Below are 23,870 nucleotides of genomic sequence, written 5' to 3' on the forward strand. Positions count from 1 at the left end.
TGATGTCTTTGTGTTGTGCCACTCCTGGCCTCTTTATATAATTCAGTAACATCAAATTGCTGTACACTTAAGAACCTTGTGATGTTTTTTTCACTAGCTTATATCTCTGTGTGTTCTCATCCTCGAGTTTGCTTTGTAATTTGAGTTCTCTTAGTGTCTGCTAAATTAGATCTCTTATTCCTTGTATGTGAATTTGAGTGTCTTTCCCTCAATGGTACCCTCTTGGTAGTCTTTAATGTTCTTAGGGGACTAAGAAGAATTAAAGTCTATGGTCAGGTATGACTTAACTTTTGTAGGAACAGGGAAAGATTTTTGGAAGGAACAGAATTTTTGCTTGACTCTCATTTTATGAGGTAGTTATTAATGCTTGTTCATATTTTATTATAAATCTTGACTAATTAAATATATAAATAAGAAAGAGTATGCACCTTCAATCTTCTTTATTTTGCCTTTCTAGGAAGCTATATTTACAACCTTGATTAGAGAAAATGACCCAGAGGTAAATTTTGCATTTAAACGCTTTTGTACACTTGTTTAACTGATAAAAACATTGTTTGTTTTATTGTTTTCACCTGTCAAGAATTAAAGAAAATCTTGGCACTAGCTTTAAAAATTGAAGTGATGGAGATGTCATATGAGTCTTCTCTTGGTAAAAAAAAAAAAAAAAAATAAGAAATAGAGGATAAAGGAGTCCCTAATGTGAAATATTTTTTAGATTCTGGAACCATATTAACTGACTTGGATAAATATTGGGTATATTAGGTATTTTGGGTAAATGTTATGTTGATAGAAAAAAGATTATAGTTTTTTTTAGTATATTGTTTCACTGATCATTCAGATATAAAATTAATACATTATCTTTACCTATATAGTCATTTTCTTACTCTTCCGAGGGGATGTCACCTAAACTCAGAAAAACTAAATTATTGTTAATCTGTGTTTTACAGTTTGATACTTCAGCTGTGTGTGTGTGTGTGTGTGTGTGTGTGTGTTTTCTAATGCTGTCTCTTAAAAAAAAAACTACAGGTAAATATAGATAAAATTTACGATCGATTTGTACATCTTGATAACTTACCGGAAGATGGACTTCAGTGTGTACTTTGTGTCGGACTTCAGTTTGGGAAAGTGGATCACCATGTATACATGAGTAATAAAAACAAGGTAACAAGGTCCCTTCTATTTTAGCTTGTATATATATATCTTTTAGAGAATATGTTCAGTTCAGTTCAGTCGCTCAGTCATGTCCGACTCTTTGTGACCCCATGAACTTGCAGCACTCCAGGCCTCCCTGTCCATCACCAACTCCCGGAGTTTACCCAAACTCATGTCCATCATGTCGGTGATGTCATCCAGGCATCTCATCCTCTGTCGTCCCCTTCTCCTCCTGCCCTCAATCTTTCCCAACATCAGGGTCTTTTAAAATGAGTCAGCTCTTTGCATCAGGTGACCAAAGTATTAGAGTTTCAGCTTCAACATCAGTCCTTCCAGTGAACACCCCGGACTGATCTTTAGGATGGACTAGTTGGATCTCTTTGCTGTCCAAGGGACTCTCAAGAGTCTTCTCCAATACCACAGTTCAAAAGCATCAATTCTTCGGCACTCAGCTTTCTTTATAGTCCAACTCTCACATCCATACATAACCACAGGAAAAACCGTAGCCTTGATTAGATGGACCTTTGTTGACAAAGTAATGTCTCTGCTTTTTAATATGCTGTCTAGGTTGGTCATGACTTCCAAGGAGTAAGCGTCTTAATTTCATGGCTGCATTCACCATCTGCAGTGATTTTGGAGCCCCCCAAAATAAAGTCTGACACTGTTTCCACTGTTTGCCCATCTTTTTGCCATGAAGTGATGGGACCAGATGCCATGATCTTCGTTTTCTGAATGTTGAGCTTTAAGCCAACTTTTTCATTCTCCCCTTTCACTTTCATCAAGAGGCTTTTTAGTTCCTCTTCACTTTCTACTATAAGGGTGGTATCATCTGCATATCTGAGGTTATTGATATTTCTCCTTGCAATCTTGATTCCAGCTTGTGCTTCCTCCAGCCCAGTGTTTCTCATGATGTAGAATATGTAGCTGAACTCTGTGTTCAGTACAGTTTGCAACTTTTAATTCAACTTCTGAACTGTAAACATTATTCAGTCTCTGAGCAGAATTATAATATACCGTTTTATTTTCTACTGGGCTGTAATAAGAAGGAAGAACTCCTAGTTTTAAGGGGAAATAGAGACTTGCACAAGGTAGAAAGATAAGTGTGCAAAGACCATTATCTTATGGGGAAGTTTAGACTTGAGTTCATCTAGCCTTAAGTACCTTTGTGACCTTAGCTAAGTTGTTTACACTTTTAGTTCTTATTTGTAAAAGGAAAGAGTGTCAACCAGGTATTTTCTAAAGTCCTTTCCAGTGTTAAAACACACAGAGATAACTCTGTTAAGTTATATGTAAAGAAGTAGAAATAACCATTCCTTATTTTCATAATTTGGCTAAAGCCAAAAAGATAAATCCTTTTTACATTTGCTGTACCCTCTGTCTTTTCTTAATTCACACATGTGCCCATGAAAATTAGGGTTTGGTTGAGAAGAGCCCTGGAGGAGGAAATGACAACCCATTCCAAATCCCATGGACAGAGGAGCCTGGCAGGCTACAGCCCATGGGGTAGCAAAGAGTCGGACATGACTAAGCAGACATGGACACAACCGTATATTACCTAGAAAGTTCAAAAGGATTTTATAGCAAACTTGACAGTATTTGCTCCATAAAATACACCCGATCTCCCAAGTAGAAGTGAAGTGAAAGGAAGTCGCTCAGTCATGTCTGACTCTTTGCAACCCCATGGACTGTAGCCTACCAGGCTCCTCAGTCCATGGAATTTTCCAGGCAAGAGTACTGGAGTGGGTTGCCATTTCCTTCTCCAGGGGATCTTCCCAACCCAGGGATCGAACCTGGGTCTCCTGCACTGCAGGCAGAAGCTTTACCATCTGAGCCACCCGGGAAGCCCGATCTACCAAGTAGTAGATAGTAATTCCTTTGACATGTTTAAGAAATTTCTTAAATCATGTTTGTCAAAGTAGTGCTAACCATATTTACATTATTGTTCAGCCATCACCACTCTCCATCTCCAGAGCTCCTTATAAACTGAGACTTCCTATCCATTAAACAGGAACTCCCCATTCCCTCTTTTCGTAGCTCCTGGCAACCACCACTCTACCATTCACATTTTTGTCTCTCTGAATTTGACTATTGATATTTTAGGTACCTCATATAAGTGGAATTGTACAATATTTGTCCCTTTGTGTCTGGTTTATTTCACTTAGCATAATGTCTTCAGCATGCTTTGTAGCCTGTGTCAGAATTTCCTTCATTTTTGAGGCTGAGGCTGATAAAATATCCCATTATATGCATGAACCACATTTTATCTGTCTACTCGTGTTGGTTGACACTTGGGGTTACTTTTGCCTTTTTTTTTTTTTTTTTTTTTGCTTTTGACTGTGTGAATAATACTGTATGAACATGCATGTACAAATACTTGCTCCAGTTCTGGCTTTCAATTCTTTTTAGGTATATATTAAAAAATGAAATTGCTAGATCTTATGGTAATTTTACTTTTAATTTTTTAAGAAACTTAATATTTTTTTGTCTTCTCCAAGGCAATTCTTCAGTTAGATAGCCCTGAATCTGCTCAGTCAATGTACAGCTTTCTGAAACAAAACCCACAGAACATAGGTGACCATGTATTGACCTGCACATTATCTCCAAAGATGGACTCATCAGAGGTAAGATGATTTTGTATCAGTTTTTGTTTGTGCTTTTAGAAAATGAAGGAGACATAAAGGTTATTCTCCCAAAGCTAGAGGATATAATCTGAAAGTAATTTTGAGAATTATTCTTGGGCAGTAGTCAAACTGGTTATGAGTTCAGATAGTTTGTTTTAAAATTTTATTTTGCAATCACTATTCCAGTTTTTATAATTTATGAAACTGTGAATTTGTCTAAATGAGAATAAATTGAGGTAATCTTAGGAAATGTAGCATATATGGTCATACATGCAGAGCAATTCAATATTCATAGCATGATTATCTCCAGAATGCAGAATCTACACTGAGTCCATTTTTACTTTCTCCTGATAGATGTTTGTTTTTTTCTTTTGTTAAATTACTTATAAACTCTCTTCTTTTATAAGAAATAAAATTTTACAGTTTCTTGGCTTGCACCATAGTAAAAACACTGTCGTCGTGTTACTCAGGTCATATAACTTAATTACTATTTTTTGAATCTGCTCTCAGAGCTGTTTTTCTCACGCTCTGTTCTGAATTTATGGTCATTTGCTTTGTTAAGCACCTGTATACCTCTGCTTTTCTTTTTATTGGTCTTCTGAGTTACATCTGTTATTTCTTGGACTCCGTATCTCCTATTCTCTTGGATTACTTTCTGTTTGCTAGAATACATTGTCAACTAATTTTCCCAGAAAGTATATGTGGCCAGTAGACCTTTTGAATCCCTGCATATTTGGAAATGACTTTATTTTTCTCTTACTTATTTCATTGATAATGTGTTTAGGTGAAGAATTCTTTGCCCATACTGTTCTTTTATTGTTTGTTTTTTTAGTGGAGAAGACAGACTGTAGATAATTCACACACACATATACACCTTATCTATTATAAAATAGGTTAGCTGCAATACGTTGTGTGTGTGTCAGGTGGTTGAAAAGTGCTGTGAAGTACTGTGGAGACAAATCAAGCTAAAAGGATACAGAGTGCTGAATGACCGGGTATGCCAGGGGGATATGTGTATTTTAGACTGGTCAGGCCCCTCTGAGAAAGAATTATTTGAGAAACGTAAAAGAAAGAAGAGAGCAAGTTCTACTAACATAGCAAGGAGAAGAGGTTTTTAGAGAAAATAAGCGCCAAGGCCTTAAGGACAGTTTGGTGATTTGGGAGGATCAGTAAGTACAGTGAACAAGGTTTGAACTTGGTTTGGATTTTATTTTCTACATTCTTCAGATCTAAAAATTAGTATATTCCTTCTTCACCTGAGGAAAATTTTTCTCTTATGTCTTTGAATATTCTCTTCAAAGTTTAATATTCTGTCTTTCTGAAAGTAGCACTTGTACTGATACTGTGGATGCTATATCCTATTGAATTTAAAAAATTTTAAGAACAGTTCTTTAGAGAGTATTCTTTAGAGTTCTTTTTAAAGGAGTTCTCTGAAATATCTTTTTTTTGTATGCTTAACTTGTTCTCTTTTGTGCATTTGTTTCTCTCTGACTAATTTACGAATAAAGCAAGTTAGCTAATACAGGTATCTGGTATAGATTTCCTTCACTATCATATAGGTTGGTTTTTTTCTAAGAAGTTTTCTCAAGAGAAAACTGCTGGTAAGCACTATGGATAGGGTTTATACTGCCATCTTTAGTTTTCTTTATGTATCATTACAGTGTAGGCGCAATACCTTACCAGGTATCCTAGTAAAGAAGGCCTTTACTCTGGGATGTGAACTCTCACACCAGGAACCTCTCTAGAAATATTATTCAGTTTTTATATAATATAGTTCTCAGCTTTTAATCTGACAAGATCTAAAGAAGTATCATTCTCAGTTCAGTACACATGATTCCCCCCAAAAAAAGCCTTCAGCTAGTATGTAAAAGTTCTGAAACCTGGATATTTTTGCTCTTTTGTTCAGTGATGTATCCTAAGTGCCTGGATCAATGCTTGGTACATAAGCACTGAATTTTAATTCCTGCTTCTTTCATTTTGGGCTCCAGGACATTGCTTTCTTGGTGGTTCAGATATATGTTTAAAAGGATTGTTGTTAAAATTTGTCCAGGATTTCTATATGTTTTGTGTAGAAAGCTTTTTAACTAGTTTGGAGAAGGCAATGGCAACCCAATCCAATACTCTTGCCTGGAAAATCCCATGGATGGAGGAGCCTGGAAGGCTGCAGTTCATGGGGTCGCTGAGGGTCGGGCACGACTGAGCGACTTCACTTTCACTTTTCACTTTCATGCATTGGAGAAGGAAATGGCAACCCAGTCCAGTGTTCTTGCTTGAAGAATCCCAAAGATGGGGGAACCTGGTGGGCTGCCGTCTATGGGGTCGCACAGAGTCGGACACGACTGAAGCGACTTGTCAACAGTAGCAGCAGTCTCCCTTATAAATATTAATAGAAGTCTTTTAAAATTATAATTTCACACAAAAAGATGTTGATATTTCAGGTTTTTATTCTTAGCAGAAGTGGCATTGCCAGGCTTTTAAAGTTAAAATTTTTCCTATGTACTTATGGAAACTTATTTTTCTCATTAATTTCTGTGTATCATTTATTCTGTATAACCTTATTTAGAGCTTTTAAAAATGGGGGAAAAGTTCTAGAACATGATAATTATATGGACACTGAGAACTACCTGTTTTGATGTATTTTTAAGGTATGGTTTTGTCTTTTTTAGCTTAGATTTTTAAGAACTGAAAACACTGCATTGATGAATTAAATATTTGAAATCCAGTAGAATAGACCCTAATAAAATATGGAATTATATTACAGGTGAAAGCTGAGAAAGACCCAGAACTAGGAAAGGAAAGGTATGTTTCTTTAAGTTTGCTAACACTTTTTATAAGTTAATTACTGAATTTTATTTCTGTATTTTATGGTAATTGTTTACTTATAATAAAAAGTTTATCTTTCATGATAATTCTGTGTGTATATGAGTGTTGTCAGGGTGTTTTTTGTTTTGTTTGGGGGTTTTAGGGGCCTATGTTTGACTTTCGGGCCTTTTGTTAGTGTTGTTTTTGGTCTCTTTCAGATATTTACTGAATTGTTTTTTTTTTTAAAGGAAAAGAGAATGTATACACACAGTTTATATTAAATATATAAATTTGACTTCTTTATAAAATGTTTTGCTAAGACTTGAACAATTCAACTGTGTTATCACTATTTGCTAGACTTTTCTATTCCAAAATAGTTAGGCACAATAGTAAATTTTCAATTTTTTTGTAGAACCTTTTGAAAGTTCATTGAGTTTTTAAAACGAAAAAGATACTATTTAGTGTATATTTTGGTATAAAACAAAATAATATGTACACTGCTTTATATTTTCAGAGGTTGAAAGTTTGTTCTTCAGAGTCTATACAAACTAGTAACTCACCACTTTTTTGGACCACATATGGTATATCCTCTGCTTAGTGACTTTCTCATCCTGATAAATACCATACTCATTACCACCTTTGTCGCACCGATGAATAAACCCCCATTTTACTCCTCATCATTGGGAATCACTCATTGAGAATTCTTTCTCTTTTATAGTAAGGAGTTTACCCTTACTTCTTAGTCAGTTGTAGTAAGAGCTTATCAATTTGAAGGAGGAGTTTGAGTGTTTAAATATGGGAAGTTTATATTATTTGATACACTGCCTAATTGTAAGATGCCTGAAAAACAGAATTTCTTACAAGTTTTTGTCTCAGTTTTTATCAAATGAGACTTTTAAATGATAAAGCTGATTATAAGTATATTTATAAGCAATAGATTTGCTATATGGGTTCACACAGACTTTTTTAAGTTGCACATCATTGTACCAGTTATATTTACATGCCTAAGAAGTAGAAACCAATAGCAGTGTTTGCTATTTTGCTAAATAGTGTTTGCTAAAAGCCTACAAAGGACTGAATAAATAACAGTGCCACATGTGGTAGTGTAAATAGACCTGCAGTTTGGGCACAGTAACTGGCTTGTAAGTAAGTAGGCTCTTCCAAAAATCCACTTTATATATTTCATTTGACAGTTTCTTTCATGTGTGAAAGAATAGGTATTGTATGTGTTTTGGTCATTTTCTCTTTCATTGTTTTGACTTTTAAAATCAGGTGTGTCTTAATTTACAGATAGTTGTCTGAGCTTATAAAAAGAATTTTTAAAGTTCTAGCACTAATAATTTTTTAATTTCCATTTTGCAATAATTTTTTTCTGATATGCATGACATTAGAGAAAAGAGATATGGGATATTGCTGAATACTTCACATTTCTTTTTTTTCTCTTTTATTCACATTTCTTTATTGGAGTGATCCTGAGAAAATACTGGTGCTTGTTCCTTTTTTTTGTTAAAGCACTTATGGATACTAATTCATTAATATGATCCTCTTGTTTATAATTAATGTAAAGCGTTTGCTTTTTAAAAGAAATCTCACATGGATATATTACTAATTTAATAAAATTCTGCATTTTACCTGTTCTAACTGCCCCCCATGTCAGCATTATTTATCATGTGATTAAGGGTGCAAAATGAAGTGTTTGCAAGTTCATTAATAATGTTGGGAAAAACTCAGTGGCTGTAACTAATCTTCAGTGTTATGTCTCATTCTAAAGTTTCTTGGAAGTATGTTGTTGTTCAGTCGCTAAATCGTGTCTGACTTTGCGACCCAGTGGACTGCAGCACACCACACTTCCCTGTCCTCTACTATTTCTCCTGGAGTTTGCTCAAACTCATGTCCATTGAATCAGTGATGCCGTCTCATCCACTATTGACCCCTTCTCCTGCCCTCAGTCTTTCCCAGCATCAGGGTCTTTTCCAGTGAGTCACCTCCTCCCATCAGGTGGCTAAAGTATTGGAGATTTCAGCATCAGTCCTTCCAATGAATATTCAGGATTGATTGCCTTTAGGATTGACTGATTTGATCTCCTTGCTGTCCAAGGGTCTCTCAAAAGTCTTCTCCAGCACAACAATTTGAAAGTGTCAGTTCTTCAGCACTCAGCCTTCTTTACAAACTCTCACATCACACATAGCTACTGGAAAAACCATCGCTTTGTATCTTTGTCAGCAAACTGATGTCTCTACTTTTTAATATGCTGTCTAGGTTTGTCAAAGCTTTTCTTCCAAGGAGCAAGCAATCCATTTAATTACATGGATGCAATCACTATCCACAGTGATTTTGTATCCCAGGAAAATAAAATCTGTCACTGTTTCCATATTTTCCCCATCTATTTGCCATGAAGTAATGGGACCCGGTGCCATGGTCTTCATTTTTTTAATGTTGAGTTTCAAGGCATCTTTTTCATTCTTTCACCCTTACCAAGAAGCTCTTTAGTTCCTCTTCACTTTGTGCCATTAGAGTGGTATTATCTGCATATCTGAGATTGTTGATACTTCCTGTCAGTCTTGGTTCAAGCTTGTGATTCATCCAGCTCTGTGTTTCGTATGACATACTCTGCATATAAGTTAAAGAGACAGGGTAATAATATATAGCCTTGACTTACTCCTTTCCCAGTTTTGAACCAGTTGTTCTGTTTGTGGTTCTGTTCCTTCTTGACCTACATACAGGTTTCTCACAAGGCAGGTAAGGTGGATGAAGTAGATGTTTTTCTGGAACTCTCTTGCTTTTTTGATGATCTAATGGATGTTGGCAATTTGATTCTCTAGTTACTCTGCTTTTTCTAAATCCAGCTTGAACATCTGGAAGTCCTTGGTTCATGTATTGTTGAAAACTCGCTTGGAGAACTTTCAGCATTACTTTGCTAGCATGTGAGATGAGTGCAATTGTGCAGTAGTTTCAGCATTCTTTGGCATTGCCTTTCTTTGGGATTGGAATGAAAACTGACCTTTTCCAGTCCTGTGGCCACTGCTGAGTTTTGCCAAATGTGCTGGCATATTGAGTGCAGCACTTTATCAGCACCGTGTTTTAGGATTTGAAATAGATCTGCCGAAATTCCATCGCCTCCCCTACCTTTGTTCATAGTGATGCTTCCTAAGACCCACTTGACTTTCACACCCCAGGATGTCTGGCTCTAGATGAATGACCATACCATCATGGTTATCTGGATCATTAAGACCTTTTTTGTACAGTTCTTCTGTGTATTCTTGCCACATGTTAATCTCTTCTGCTTCTGTTAGGTCCTTACAGTTTCTGTCCTTTATTGTGAAACATGGAAAGTGTGTGTATGGTGTTAATCTTTGATCTCATGGCCAACTTTTATTGTATACCTTTTCTGAAGGTTTTGAAACCCTAGTGTTATGGTGGGATGGGGATAGGACAGGAATGGGAAATTAGATACCTCTGTACTGAATCCTGCCTTCCTGAAGTCCTTTTTTGGTCTAGTTTCCAGAATATGACTTTGTTTTCTTTGATCTTTTAAGAGACTGGTTTTTTGACTCTGGTGTTAATACTTTCACTTATCTGACTTCTCAAACTGACTCTCCAAGCTAACTTGGTGAACACTGAAACTTTTTCCATATTAGCCAGAAAACTAGATACTATTTGAATCCTGTGAAGAAAGCAGTATAATTTTAAAAGACTGACACACAAGAACAAATACAGAATTAAGCTGTTTTCCCAAGTAGGCTCATGCTGTCTGTCCGAAGTGTGGACCTGCATAGTGATTCATTATGTTAAAAAGATAATAGCTTTTTAAATTTATTGACAAAATTGAAATATGGTAGACAGGAAGGACTTGGCTATATCCTAGAGCCAGGAATCAAAATCACCAGTTTTCTCTTTCTAAAGCCCGATAAATTGGTAGTTTCATATAGCCTTAACTTGTAAAGCCTTTAGGGTTACTGTGCAGTTCTGTAATGAGGCAGGAATTTGAATTAAATCATTATTGGAAATCAGTCTCTTAAAAATGAAACTTAAAAATGAAAGCTCACGTTTTGAGAAGTAATATTTACATGACTGCTTTAACTGAATATCACAGCTTTTTCTCATCTTTGTCATATTTGTGCTTGGCAACAAGTTTTTTCTTGATGTGTTAGAATTTGGGACATCAAATGTCAGCCATTTTATATTTTAATATAAGGGATGTGAATTATTTCAAATAAAAGTCTTTAAATCTTTTCAAGTATACAAAGGGTAGCTTATACAGATGAATAGAATATTATTTGATTAAAGTCTGTGGTTGCTGACTTTTTAACTTAAATAAATTCTTGAAACTGTTTGCCTTAACAGCTTTCCTATTCAAGAGGTGTTTCTCTGATCTCTTAGGAAAGTTTTCTCTTTTGGAATTTTAAGTTTACAATCTTTGAGGGAGGGAGAAATTGTTTATTGGCTCATATGATTAGACCCTAATGTATAGCAGTTTTTCCAAATTTTTGAAATATTATTAATGTCTCAGGACACAGATAATACATCATCTTGTGGTAACTGAAGAGTAGCATATCTTTAATTATTCTCTATAACTGGAAAGATTTTAACATCTTTCTTGTGATATAGCAAAGGCACCTACACACTTTATAATAAGACTACATGTTTATGTAAAGGTGATCTTATCAGCTTTGCCACTAACTTTAAATTTCTGACAAGAGTATTTAAAAGGTATTTCCCAAGAAAGTTTTCTTATAAGTATTACTAACAAATACAGTTCTTGGGAAATTAAAAACAAATCTGTTTCATATCCTAAAGAAAGAGGTGACATATTAAGAGTGTGAACTTGCACTTTCTGTTTATGTTCCTTTTTGGTAAGGCTCACTTAGAGAATTGTAAATTTTAAAGCATGAGTCATTAGTTACATGAACCATGAACATATTTTACTGATGGGAAGCTAGGATCTAATAATTTGCAATGTCTTGAATTCACATTTAGCCTTCTAATATCGGGCGGGGGGTAATGACACAGGGGGGGAAAAAATGGTTATAACTTACGTGGGTAAAAGGCTCATACCAGTGGTCATAATATTGCCATTATTTCATTGAGCTCAAAGGAAATCCTTAGTGCAGTGGAGGCTCTTTTTAAAATTTTATGTTATCTGTATATTTACATCAAAACTTCTTAACCATTTTAATGTTGATTGACTGGATTTCCCAGTGCTTATCACTATTGCATTAGGAAGTCTTGACAGTTAGCATAGGCAGGGTTATTTATAATGGTTGAATTCTCATCATAGTTTGATTTTTGTTTGTGTTTTTGTTTGTATTCTTTTTGTTTTTAAATACTTATAGCCCTGACTTGAAAAACAGTCCAGTTGATGAAAGTGAGGTGCAAACAACAGCTGATAGTCCCTCTATTAAACCTAGTGAGGTTGAAGAAGAATCTGTTCCCAGCGTTCAAACAGGAACTTTTATACAGCAGAAAGAGCCTTTTGAGGAAGAACCAGAAAAACACTGTGTGTCTCTGATTTTGCTCTTGAAACAGTTGAAGTTGAAACTCAAGGAGAGGAGGTCAAAGTGGAAATTCCTCTTGTAGCATCCACGTCAGCCAGTATTGACTTATTCACTGAAAATGTAGGGGAATCTGTTTTAAATCAGCAGGTGTATACCGGTGACTTTGAGAAGGAAGAGACAGAAATTATTAACCCGGAAACAGAGTTATCAACCTCTGATAATACATTTATAGAAGAAAGGAACATCAAAGGAATTCTAGAAGACTCTCCATCTGAAGCAGATTTCTTTTCTGGGATTACAGAGTCTATGATAGAAGCTGTAGCTGAAGTAGACAAACAAGAAACTGTTTCAGAAATAGTACCATCTACTTGTGTTGTGGCCTTAGTACCTGGAATTTCCACTGGGGATGAGCAGGCAGTGAGCACAAAGGGAATTTCTGAAAAAACTAACATGGATGAGAAGGAGGAGAATGAATTAAATACTAAGGAAGCCAGAATGGATCTGAAAACAGGAAGAGAGAAAGCTGAGAAGAATGATAGGATGGTTACAGAGAAGCTGGATAAGGTTGTAGCTGCAGTGAAAGAAAAGCCTGCAGAAAACTCAGTGACCAAGGCATGTCCAAATAAAACAGTGGTTCAGGCCAATAAGCCTGATGAAACTAGTAAAATCAGTATGCTGGTTGCATCAAATGCATCTAGCAGTAAATCAGGCATCAAGGCTGATGTGGTCTCTTCTACAAAGGCAAGAGCTACAGCTTCAAAATCTGAAAACCAGAAAAGTTTTCTAAAATCTGTACTCAGAGATCAAATAAATGCTGAAAAGAGGCTTTCAGCCAAGGAATCGGGTCTACTTAAACCTACAAGTGCCAGGTCAGGCGTGGCTGAAAACAGCAGTAAATTAAAACCCATTCAGAGCGGTGTTACCAGAGGAAGCAGTGGAAGGATCTCAGCCCTGCAAGGCAAAGATTCTAAACTGGATTACAGGGATGTTACAAAACAGCCTCAGGAAACAGAGGCTAAACCTTCCATCATGAAACGGGATGACAGCAACAATAAGGTGAGGAGGGTAGGAAGAACTAAGTGTCTTTGAAGTGATTAGTCTCTCTATTGTAGCTAAGGAGTAGGAGATGTAATTCCGTTTTATACTTTCATCTCCTCACTCCTTTTGCCCCCAAGCTCCCTTTTCCCTTTCTTAAATGACTCCATTGATTTAAGCCAGTAGACACTTAGAATAATAAGCTGAAATTTGTAATTTATTAACATGTGAAAGCATTATTTGGATAAAATATGGTCAGTAATAAAACTTTGGATTTAAAAATAATTCTGCAGTGACACTCCTGCAGTGATTTAACATCCTGCTTCTGAAATGGGAAACCGTTTTCTCTTTTAAATTGAAGCTTCATTTATCAACTTACTGATAGACATTGTAGCTATTGAGAAGAAAAGATTAGTAAAACTGAGTTGAACTACAGTTTATGGAGATGATGCCTGTACCGTTAAATGATTGTTGACTTCACTTGGAATACCTATTAAATATTTGTATCATTGAATGTGTTTGGGTAATATTTGCTTTCTGCTTTCTTTTTTTGTTTGTTTTAAAGGACATTAATAATTAGTTGTAAATTCTGTTTTTCTGTGTTTCTTATTTAATATTTCAGACTTTGACAGGGCAAAACACTAAGAATCCTAAAAATACCACTGGTAGAAGTTCAAAATCCAAAGAGGTAAGAAACAGTCCACTAATATGGACCCATCTGTTCCATCATTCCGTAAGAGTTCGTCTGCCTTGTAACTTGTGTCTCTCCTATAATAATTAGCTTGATACAGAGCAAGGGACAGGAATGAGATATTTTAATTTCGACCTTACTACCAGTTTGTTTTCTGACCTTGAGCTAAGCTAAATAGTTTGTGTTCTTAGTGTGGAGCAAAAAGTTACATAAGGATGGAAAGGGAATTAGAAAGGGAGACACCTCCAGTCTCCCCTCAATAGGAATAAGTTATAATACAGAATAAAATCTTGTGTGTAAAGGAGATTGACTTTTGACTGGAGTCCTCTCCAATTTGTAGTCCTTTTGGTATAGTTCAATATACCCTAACTAGATGGGCTCTAAGATTTAGTTTCTGATTACTGACATCTACTGCCAAATAAACATACTATAATTTTTATTTGGCTGTTTGGTATTTTAGGTTTCTGTTACTCATAGATTATTTTTTCAGTTATTTTACTTTTTTCTTCTGGTAGGGGATAAATTTGAGCCTATTTTATTAGAGCAAGGAGAAATGTTACTAGTTTAAAAAGCCAGAAGTAAGGATTATGGTTTATTTCATGGCTTAATAAATTAATCGTACAATTGCGTACAGATTCCCCCTCCTGCCCCGAAATTAATGGGGTATGTATTCTAATGCCATTATCATGTTTGCTAGTAATTGGCCATTGATAGCATACTAAATGCGTAGGAGGCCTGCCAGGAATTTATTTTCTTTAGTATTGGCACCATTTTTCAAATCACAGATAACTGTTTCTTTTTAATTTTTTTTTACGTGTAGTTATATTTGTCATTAAATCTTAGTAATAAATTTTCTGTGTAACGTTCTCAAAACATAAACCTTACATAGGCATACCTTAGAGATATTACAGGCTTGATTCCAGATTGCCATAGTAAAGGAATATCACAATAAAAGTGAGTCACATGAATTTTTTGGTTTCCCAGTACATGTAAGTTATGTTTGTACTATACTGTACTCTGTTAAGTGTGCAGTTGCATTGTGTCTTCAGAAAATGTGCACACCTTAATTTTAAAATACCTTATTGCCAAAAAACGCTATCATCTGAGCCTTCAATAACAGTCTTTTTGTAAATAGAAGTATCAAAGATCACTAACTAGAGATCATCATAACAAATATAATAATGATGAAAATGTTTGAATGTGAGAATTACTGAAATGTGACAGATACATGAAGTTAGAAGATGCTGTTGAAAAAGTGGAGCCAGTAGACTTGCTTATCACGGGGTTTTCATGAATCTTCAATTTGTAAAAAATGTATCTGCAAAGTATGCCTGTATCTTAATATTACATATCTTAAAATATATATTATATGTGTAAATTCATCAGTGGAACAATCTAGTTAGCTGTTAACTTTCTAGTTTCATTTGAAGTGCTTTTAGTAGTCTGTGAAGTCTCCAAAACTCTTGGAAGATATCATTTAACATATGGAAGCTGTAAGCTTTTACATTATATTGTTTGATAAGTGCTTTAAATGCAGTATTTTTGTGCATCATATTTTAAAATTCATACATCATTTAGGAAATAATTGTAATCTTACTGAAATTGGATTGATATTGTTAGGATTTACCTTTGGCATTGTTTACTCTTTGGCTTTTTGGGGCTTTGAAAAATAATTTCAGCTGTAGGAAACATCTCTATGCTGAAATTCTCATACTATATCTCTTGAAATTCTCACAAATGATAGATATGTCATGCACATTTATTGAAACTATTTGGGACCTAGCCAGTTATCAGCAGTTATTCACAGTTCTGATTTTTTTTTCTTTAATTTTTCCAACAGGAACCTTTATTTCCATTTAATTTGGATGAATTTGTTACTGTGGATGAGGTTATAGAAGAAGTAAATCCTTTTCACGTCAAGCAGAATCCACTGAAGGGAAAAAGGAAAGAAGCTCTCAAAAATACCCCTTCCTCTGAACTGAACTTAAAGAAGAAGAAGGGAAAGATCTCTGCTCCTCGTGTGGTTGAGGGAGAGTTATCTTTTGTAACATTGGATGAGATTGGGGAAGAGGAAGATGCAGCTGCACAGCTAGCACAAGCTCTAGTCACTGTGGATGAAGTAATTGATGAAGATGACATAAACGTGGAAGACATGGTTAAAAATTCAAACTCACTTCTTACATTAGATGAGTTAATTGATCAAGATGATTGCATTTCTCACAGTGAAACTAAAGATGTTACTGTGCTGTCTGTGGCTGAAGAGCAAGATCTTCTCAAACAGGAACGCTTGGTAACTGTGGATGAAATTGGGGAAGTAGAAGAGCTACCTTTAAATGAGTCGGCAGATATCAGTTTTGGTGCTTTAAATACTAAAGGAGATGAGGGAAATACTGGAAGGGATTCTCTTGGGTTCATTTCTTCTCAGATGCCTGAAGACCCTTCTACTTTAGTTACTGTAGATGAAATACAGGATGACAGCAGTGATCTGCATTTAGTGACTTTAGATGAAGTAACTGAAGAGGATGAAGACTCTCTGGCAGATTTTAACAATCTTAAAGAAGAGCTTAATTTTGTTACTGTTGATGAAGTTGGAGAGGAAGAAGATGGAGACAATGATTTAAAAATTGAGTTAACACAGAGGAAAAATGACCATCCCACTGATAAGAGAGGTGATAGAAAAAAGAGAACTGTGGACAAAAAGAAGACAAAACTTGAAGCTCTGTCTCAAGTGGGCCCAGTAAATGAGAATGTTATGGAAGAAAATCCGAAAACCATGATTGAAAGACGTTCAGCAGGTAGATACTTAGAAGTGGTAATTTTTGTTTTGTGAGAGGACTGTATTTAAATTTTTTTTAATATATTTTATAGTATTACTGATATAATTGTGGCCAAGTGATACTTTCCAAAGAAATATGTTCAAGATTCACAAAGTTGTCTTAGTTCAGATATTATGCCTAAGTTACTGTATCTCAAGAAAAAAATAACAAAAACAGAAGGCAAACTAGGGTAGCCAGATTAGAATTGGAATGACAATGTTATATTTGTATTATTGAGAATAATACAGCTTTTAATAAGTAGAAGGCTATTTATATCTAACTGCCTCCTAGTTTTTGCTTAGACATAGAATTTAGAAAAATTTGTGAAGGTCCCATTTCACTTTTAAGTAATATTTTGATGGTATACAATGATAGGGCAGTTCACTTTTAGTACTTCAGAGAGAGCAAGATAATTTCCAGTACAGAAATCTTAAGCGATTTAGCCAGACTAAGAGGGAAAATACTAGAAAGATCCCACAGACTTGTGGAACAAAATAGAAAAAAATGTTTGTAGGTTCTTTAAGAAAAGCAGGTAGGAAAGTGTAGTTTGGGTCAAGGTAAATGGGAAAATAAAAGGAGAATGCTTAGACTAATGCTGACTGTTTTAAAATAGGAGTCTCCTATTTATTAGAAATAGGTTTCCTTTCCAAATTTGTGTAATACTGTATTTTTTGTAAAGAAGTATTAAAGTTGTTATTCATAATTAAAACTAATTTAAACACTGTTAACTGTTGTAATAAATTAGACTTTCTCTTTAAAGCTACAGTGCCAACCAAGAGAGTTAGAATTGGAAAAATGCCACCATCAGAAAAAGTTGTTACAGTGGAACCAGTGAAAGATGAAGAGGCCTTCCAAATTAGTGAAGGTAAAGTAAGATTAATTGAAGTGGGAGAGAGAGTAACACGACATGAGGTGGTGGTGGTTAAAGTTCCAAAGATCTACTAAGAAAAGTGTCAAAAAAGATTGAATAGGGCAAGGGATGGGAGTGAGGGGAGGCAGCCTATTAATAGTTAGATCTGGGTAAAGGTTTTTATCTTTGACATTATAGAGATTATTGGAGTGGGATAATAGAAAAATATTATCTAAAAATGTTACTAATTTTCATGGAAATGATCCATGAAAGGTATTCTGACCATGTTGCAGCATCAAGTAAGGATCGTTTACTAGCTAACTCACCTTGTGGACCAGGTTCCTCGATTTGTGGATGCTGGCACGTAGCCAGCCAATGAATTAAATAAGATGTCTTAATAACATTAATGTAACTTAATGTTGACACAAATAAGAAACAGTATCTAGAATGCTCCAGTTAACTTGACAAGTATTTGTTACCATGTATGTTATGTGTGTTAGTCACTTCAGTCCTGTCTGACTCTGTGACCCCATCGACTGTAGCCTGCCAGGCTTCTCTGTCCATGGATTCTCCAGGCAAGAATACTGTAGTGGGTTGCCATGCCCTTCTCCAGTGTCTGTTATATTCATAGCAAAATGCTAAATTCCTTGTACCGTTCTCTTTGCAGCATCCTCATTGCCCTCTTGCTTTTGTATTCCATGTTCTCTAAGGAAAAATGGCCAACTGTGATGCAGTCCAAGCTCACTGACCTAGCTCTCAATTGGGTCCTAAGTGCTGTTCCACAGTTTATTTAGGCCTCTTTCCTTTCCCATTTCCTAACCAGGTGTAATAAAAACTTGAAACCTTTCTGCTTTTTGTCAAACTGGATAAAATTTTTTTTCTTTTTAGTCTTACTTGATTTCTCTGTATCATTTGTTACTCTTGATCATGTGCTTTTTCCTGATGCTCTCTCTCTGTTAAGTGGGTACTCCTTCTTTGTCTATTCTTCTCCATTAACCTCTCCTTGATACCAAGCCATAGGCAGTGGTTTTGTTGCTGTTTAGTTGTTCAGTTGTGTCCAACTCTTGTGACCCCACAGACTGTAGTCTGCCAGGTGCCTCTGTCCACAGGATTTCTCAGGCCAGGTTACTGGAGTGAGTTGCCATTTCCTTCTTCAGGGGATCTTCCCAACCCAGGGGTTAAACTGTGTCTCCTGCATTGCAGGCAGATTCTTTACCACTGAGCCACCAGGGAAGCCCGTCAGTGGTTTTACTAACTGACAAATGCTTCTAGCATGATTTCATCAGAGCTTCCCCCCCTGAGGATTTCTACTGTGATGCGGCAGCTTCAACTGTCAGCTTGCTTAGTACTGCCTCATTTCCACAGAAAAATAAAGAAAGGATCACTTCTTTACTGCTTTTGTAACCATTTATTTTCATTATTGGGCAATATGTTTGATGAAAAACCTAGCTTAAGAAAGTAATTTCTTAAAGAATTTTAAATTTAAAATATTTGTTTTAATCTTTTAATTATTATGTAACATATATATTAATAATACATGGTATTGTTGTTTTTATTATTAGATAAAGGTGCCTTTGGAATGGTAGGAGCAAGTGTGTTTGAGAAAGCTTGTTACTCTGGTAAGGGAATAAATTCTTACAGCAAGAGACTGGAGGCTGTTTTAACCATCAAGTCAAGAAAAGGGAGACAGTCTTTTTAATCAACTCTTTGGGACTTGATGACTGATAAAATGAAAGGAATAAGAGAAGAGTAAATAATGAATTCAGTAGTTTCTAGCCATCCCCTCAGATGTGGTAAACGGTGGCCCAGTTACACGGGGAGAGCACTGAACTTGAAGTCACAAATCTCCCATCACTTCCTGGCTATGCAACCTTGAACAAAATCAGTTTCTTACCTCTTTTGGTTTTGCTTTCTCCTTTGTGAAGAAATATGGATAGTAATGATTTGACCTGCCTATCTCATATGTGTTAAAAGCCAAATGGGATATATATATAAAAGATTTGTCAAGTGCTATATTACAGTTAGGTATTTCACCTACTTAGGGTAACTAGAATTGCTTGGAACCAGTTTTTGGTTTTGTCTTCCCCCAAGATCATATTATGCAGTCTGCTGATAACATTGAGTACTTTCTTAGATGTTAATTCACTTTGCTGGATTTGAATGTTTGTAATTTTACTTGTGATTCAGTGTAACAAGGCTCTTAGTCCATCAGTGTAGACTCTGTTTTTCTTGGTTGGAATGGCTTCTGTAGAGGCTGTCAGGATTATTCTCTGCTCGTGTGCTTTTCCCTTTAATCTACACTCTTCTCCCAACCCAGCACTTTTGCATACACATGCTGTTATCCGTAATGTAGAACTCGAACTTCTCCCATTTACCTTTGAATTTTTTCTGGAATCATGTATAAATATGCTGTTAAACTTTAGTCCCATATCCTTAAGTCCATTTAATAAAGTTGAACTGATTTACCCATTTATTCCATATATAAAGACTCTTGGAAAAATAGTTGGGTGAGAAAGGTTTCCTTAGAGAGATGATCCATAAATTAATCTTTGAAGGCAGGGATTATCTGATGTTAGCCTCACAAAATCTGGAAATGGACCTATTTGCAGTGAAGGAATGGACATACAAATGTAAAGAATGAACTTTGTAGACACAGTTGGGGGAGAGAGTGAGTGGGATGAATGGAGAAAGTAGTATCAACATATTTACACTATTGTGTGTGAAGTGGATAGTTGGTAAGAAATTGCTGTATAACACAGGGACCCAGTCTGGTGCTCTGTGATGACCTAGAGGGGTGGAATTGGGGGAGGGGAGGGGGGAGGCTCAGGAGGGAGGGGATGTATATATATAATTATGGCTGATTCGTGTTATTGTATAGCAGAAACCAACACAACTTCGTAAACATTAAAAGACAAATCTGTAAATCTATTTTGAGTAACTTTTTTTCTTTGAAAAATTTAATGACTTTGGTTGGTGAAGAATCTGGATTAGAGGATTCAGAACCAGAACAGAAACGCAAGAAGATTGAGGACTCTTCAGGGAGATCAGTGGCACCTGATGTCCCTGAAGGTAAAGTAAAAATGATATTTTTCCTTATCCACGTGAAATAAAGATTCAGTATCATAATAAGTATTCTGTTGTTTAGGTAAGTAATGTGGTGAACTTGCTTAGATAATTAGAGTGGAAATTAACAAGTTTTGCGCACTGGCATTTCTGTGTTTTTACCTGGCAAAGATATTTTTATTGCACTCTTGAAGTCTGGAATAGGTACTCTCTTTGTTGCTCTGGTAAAATTGAGTTATACTTTCCCAGACAGAAATTACAGTTGAGTATTAGGACATGCTAGAAAAGCTTAGCTAGCAAACTTTGTTCATGGCCAGCTCAGATGAGCTGGGGGGCATCTGAGCCAGGGCTGAGCCGGCCAGCTCAGATGATCCGGGGGCATCTGAATGTGTTAGGCATTACCTAATATATTCCTCAAGCAGACAGTTGCCTGTCATTTTGCCTCTTCATACCATTATACCATTTCTTTAAAAAAAAAAAAAAAACAGTGGATGCTTAAGAGATTTATTTCAAAGACTGCCAGATTCTTTTCCAGTGCCCTGGCATCCTGGAAGCTCTGGAATATTGTAGAATTCATTTAAAAATAAAGACCTCAGTTTCGTGATTAGAAATTTAATTGCTCTTGATCGCTGTGTTTGCATATATATGTAAGTATATGCTGTGTGTAGTATGTTTGTCATGTTTAGATAAATTTATTAACACAGCTATAGAAAGAATATAATTGATTTTTTTTTTCCCTTCCTCTTCCCTTTCTCTCTGAATTTTCAAGATTTAGACTTTCTTGTACCGAAGGCTGGATTCTTCTGTCCAATTTGTTCCCTCTTCTACTCAGATGAAAAAGCAATGACAAATCACTGCAAGAGTACACGTCATAAGCAAAATACAGAGGTAAGTTTTTTTATTCTTAACTCCTCATAGAATCTTCAGATGTTGTCACTACAGTTAAAGTACTGAAGTGTCCTTATAAAATGTACCTTCTTTCCCCTTGAAACAACTTTTTAAGGTTTGTGCCAGTTTATTTGTGTCCTTCACTGTATCTTGGCACTAACTTCTAGTTTTTATTCCTTATTTTCTGGTAGCATTTGCCAGAGTAGATTTTGTGTATTACTAGTCCCATGTGACCGGAGAAGGCAATGGCAACCCACTCCAGTACTCCTGCTTGGAGAATCCCATGGATGGAGGAGCCTGGTGGGCTGCAGTCCATGGGGTCGCTAGGAGTCAGACATAACTGAGCGACTTCACTTTCACTTTTCACTTTCATGCATTGGAGAAGGAAATGGCAACCCACTCCAGTGTTCTTGCCTGGAGAATTCCAGGAACGGGGGAGCCTGGTGGGCTGCCGTCTATGGGGTCACACAGAGTCGGACACGACTGAAGCGACTTAGCAGCAATAGCAGCAGCAGTCCCATGTGACACTCCATTAAAGTGTGGGAAACTATATAATCTGATGCCCTCTTGCAGAGTCATGGACACATAATGTATTAATGTTTTGGACTTGTCTAGCAAAAGAATCCACTTTATTTAAACCATTTCCTTACTACCACTATCCCCTTTTTAAGTTGTAAATATCTTTGGGAAGCATTTAGAATACAACCCCAGAGAATCATCATTAGCCAGAGTTGAAACAGTGGTTCTCATTTCCTCCTGAATGTTTGAGAGTTGCTCTGTGTATCCTCTATATTTAATTTGTGGCACAGACACTCATCTAATATTCTTTGAGCTGTTATTTATTTGCTGGAAGCTTATTCAATCCCCTAGTCAACTTAAAGAGTATCTAAACCCAAGGATCTAATCCCCAAGATCACATAGCTAGTTAGGGGCAGATTTAGGATTTGAACCTACTTTTGTTTTATTCTAGGCTTGTTCCCTTAAACATTGTGCTATGCTACCTGTGCTCTTAAGTTATCATGTCACTTTTCCACTCGAAATCTTCCACTGGCTTCATATTACCCTTAGAATAATATCCAAACTTCTTATTGTGGGTCTTTAAGGCCCTACATGATCTGATTCTTTTCTGCTTCTCTGACCTCCTATTATTGCTCACCATGTTCCAGCTTTTTTGTCTCTGTTTTATTTTTCCTATATTAAAGGCCCTTTGCACCTTTATATTGCTATTCCTTTGCCCTTTTGCAACCCCTTTTGTCTAACTGGTTCTTCATCATCTTTTAAATCCCAGCTCAAACAACAGCTTCCCTGAAAGGCCTTTGACAGAGAAAAGACCTAGCTAAAATAGAGAACTCCTCCCACCTAAAAAAGAATCAGTCTCATTTACTATACTGTCTTTCTTTCCCTTATAATACTTACTGCCACCCCCCAAATTATCTTAATTGTTTATTATTTCTCTTTCCCCACTAGAATGTAAGCTCCATGAGGTAAAGGGTCTTACCTATCTTGTTGACCACTGAGTCCCCAAGCATCAATATAATGCATATTATATCATAAATACCAGATGATTGATGAAAAGAAATAATGTTAATATAAGGCACTGTTTCTTTAATCTTTATTTTGTAGGATCAAGCTTATTAAATTGTAAATACAATGAAATGTGTTAGGTATAATTGTAACACAGCAAAGCAGCATCTAATAAATATTTTGTATTATGAATTGCTTTTAACAGAAGTTCATGGCCAAGCAAAGAAAGGAAAAGGAGCAGAATGAGGCTGAAGAAAGAAGCTCTAGGTGATTGAGGGGGTGGGGGGAAGAATTCATTAGAAATTTGTTTAGGGTCCAGTTGATTTGTGTATTTTTGTTATCACTTAATTTGTAATTTTTGTTTCAGAAGCAGATATTCATGTTGTACAAATTTCTGATTGCCCTTGATGTAGAGAGACTGATGGGGAAAGTATGATGGGTTTGATTTTTATATCAAATCATCAGGCATGGAGAAATATCTTTTAGAAGTGTTAAAATAAATGTTCCTACTGTATATTTAAAATATCATGTTGTGTTTGTGGCTGATTTATTGAAGACTTGCTTGCCTCTGGTTGCAGATAGGCTTCTCTACAACCACTGTGACTTGGGGTGCTTGGGGATCCTACTTACATTACTAGGAATCAAGGCATGACAGTGTTTGGCTTTGCTTCAGCTATCCTTGTACAGGTCAAAGATTTCTTAAAATTTTCAGTTTTTCTGGATAAAATTTAATTATGGCATGCTTAGCCCAGGTAGGTTTGAGTAAAACTTTGCTTGACTTTTTTAATGGATTAGAAAGATACTTTTTCTGCTTCTGGTAACAGCTGTTTTTGCCAGGACCCATTTAAGGTGATTCCTAGCAAGTCATTTAATATTACCTTGAAACTGTGAAGACAGAACAGCTTTTACTTCCTATAGACCACAGGAATTGCT

At 35.9% G+C, this 23,870-nt stretch overlaps 1 protein-coding gene and 1 non-coding gene across 2 annotated transcripts in view; one reads left to right on the plus strand and one right to left on the minus strand.

Moving 5' to 3' along the window:
* Positions 1 to 23,462, plus strand: part of ZNF638 (zinc finger protein 638) — a 147,910-nt gene extending 124,448 nt beyond the window's left edge. Inside the window, 12 exon segments of the mRNA XM_070379784.1 lie at positions 458 to 499; positions 1,027 to 1,161; positions 3,648 to 3,773; positions 6,535 to 6,572; positions 11,909 to 12,066; positions 12,069 to 13,126; positions 13,728 to 13,793; positions 15,637 to 16,591; positions 17,373 to 17,477; positions 20,442 to 20,531; positions 21,295 to 21,413; positions 23,143 to 23,462. Of these exon segments, the coding sequence (XP_070235885.1) occupies positions 458 to 499; positions 1,027 to 1,161; positions 3,648 to 3,773; positions 6,535 to 6,572; positions 11,909 to 12,066; positions 12,069 to 13,126; positions 13,728 to 13,793; positions 15,637 to 16,591; positions 17,373 to 17,477; positions 20,442 to 20,531; positions 21,295 to 21,413; positions 23,143 to 23,208 (2,958 nt within the window). The 3' untranslated portion in view covers positions 23,209 to 23,462.
* On the minus strand, positions 2,922 to 2,993 carry TRNAC-GCA (transfer RNA cysteine (anticodon GCA)). The gene has a single exon. It is a non-coding gene; the product is annotated as a tRNA-Cys (tRNA).
* Positions 23,463 to 23,870: the final 408 nt, after the last annotated feature.

This window comes from Bos mutus, chromosome 11 (genome assembly GCF_027580195.1).
Source record: "Bos mutus isolate GX-2022 chromosome 11, NWIPB_WYAK_1.1, whole genome shotgun sequence".
NCBI lineage: Eukaryota > Metazoa > Chordata > Mammalia > Artiodactyla > Bovidae > Bos > Bos mutus.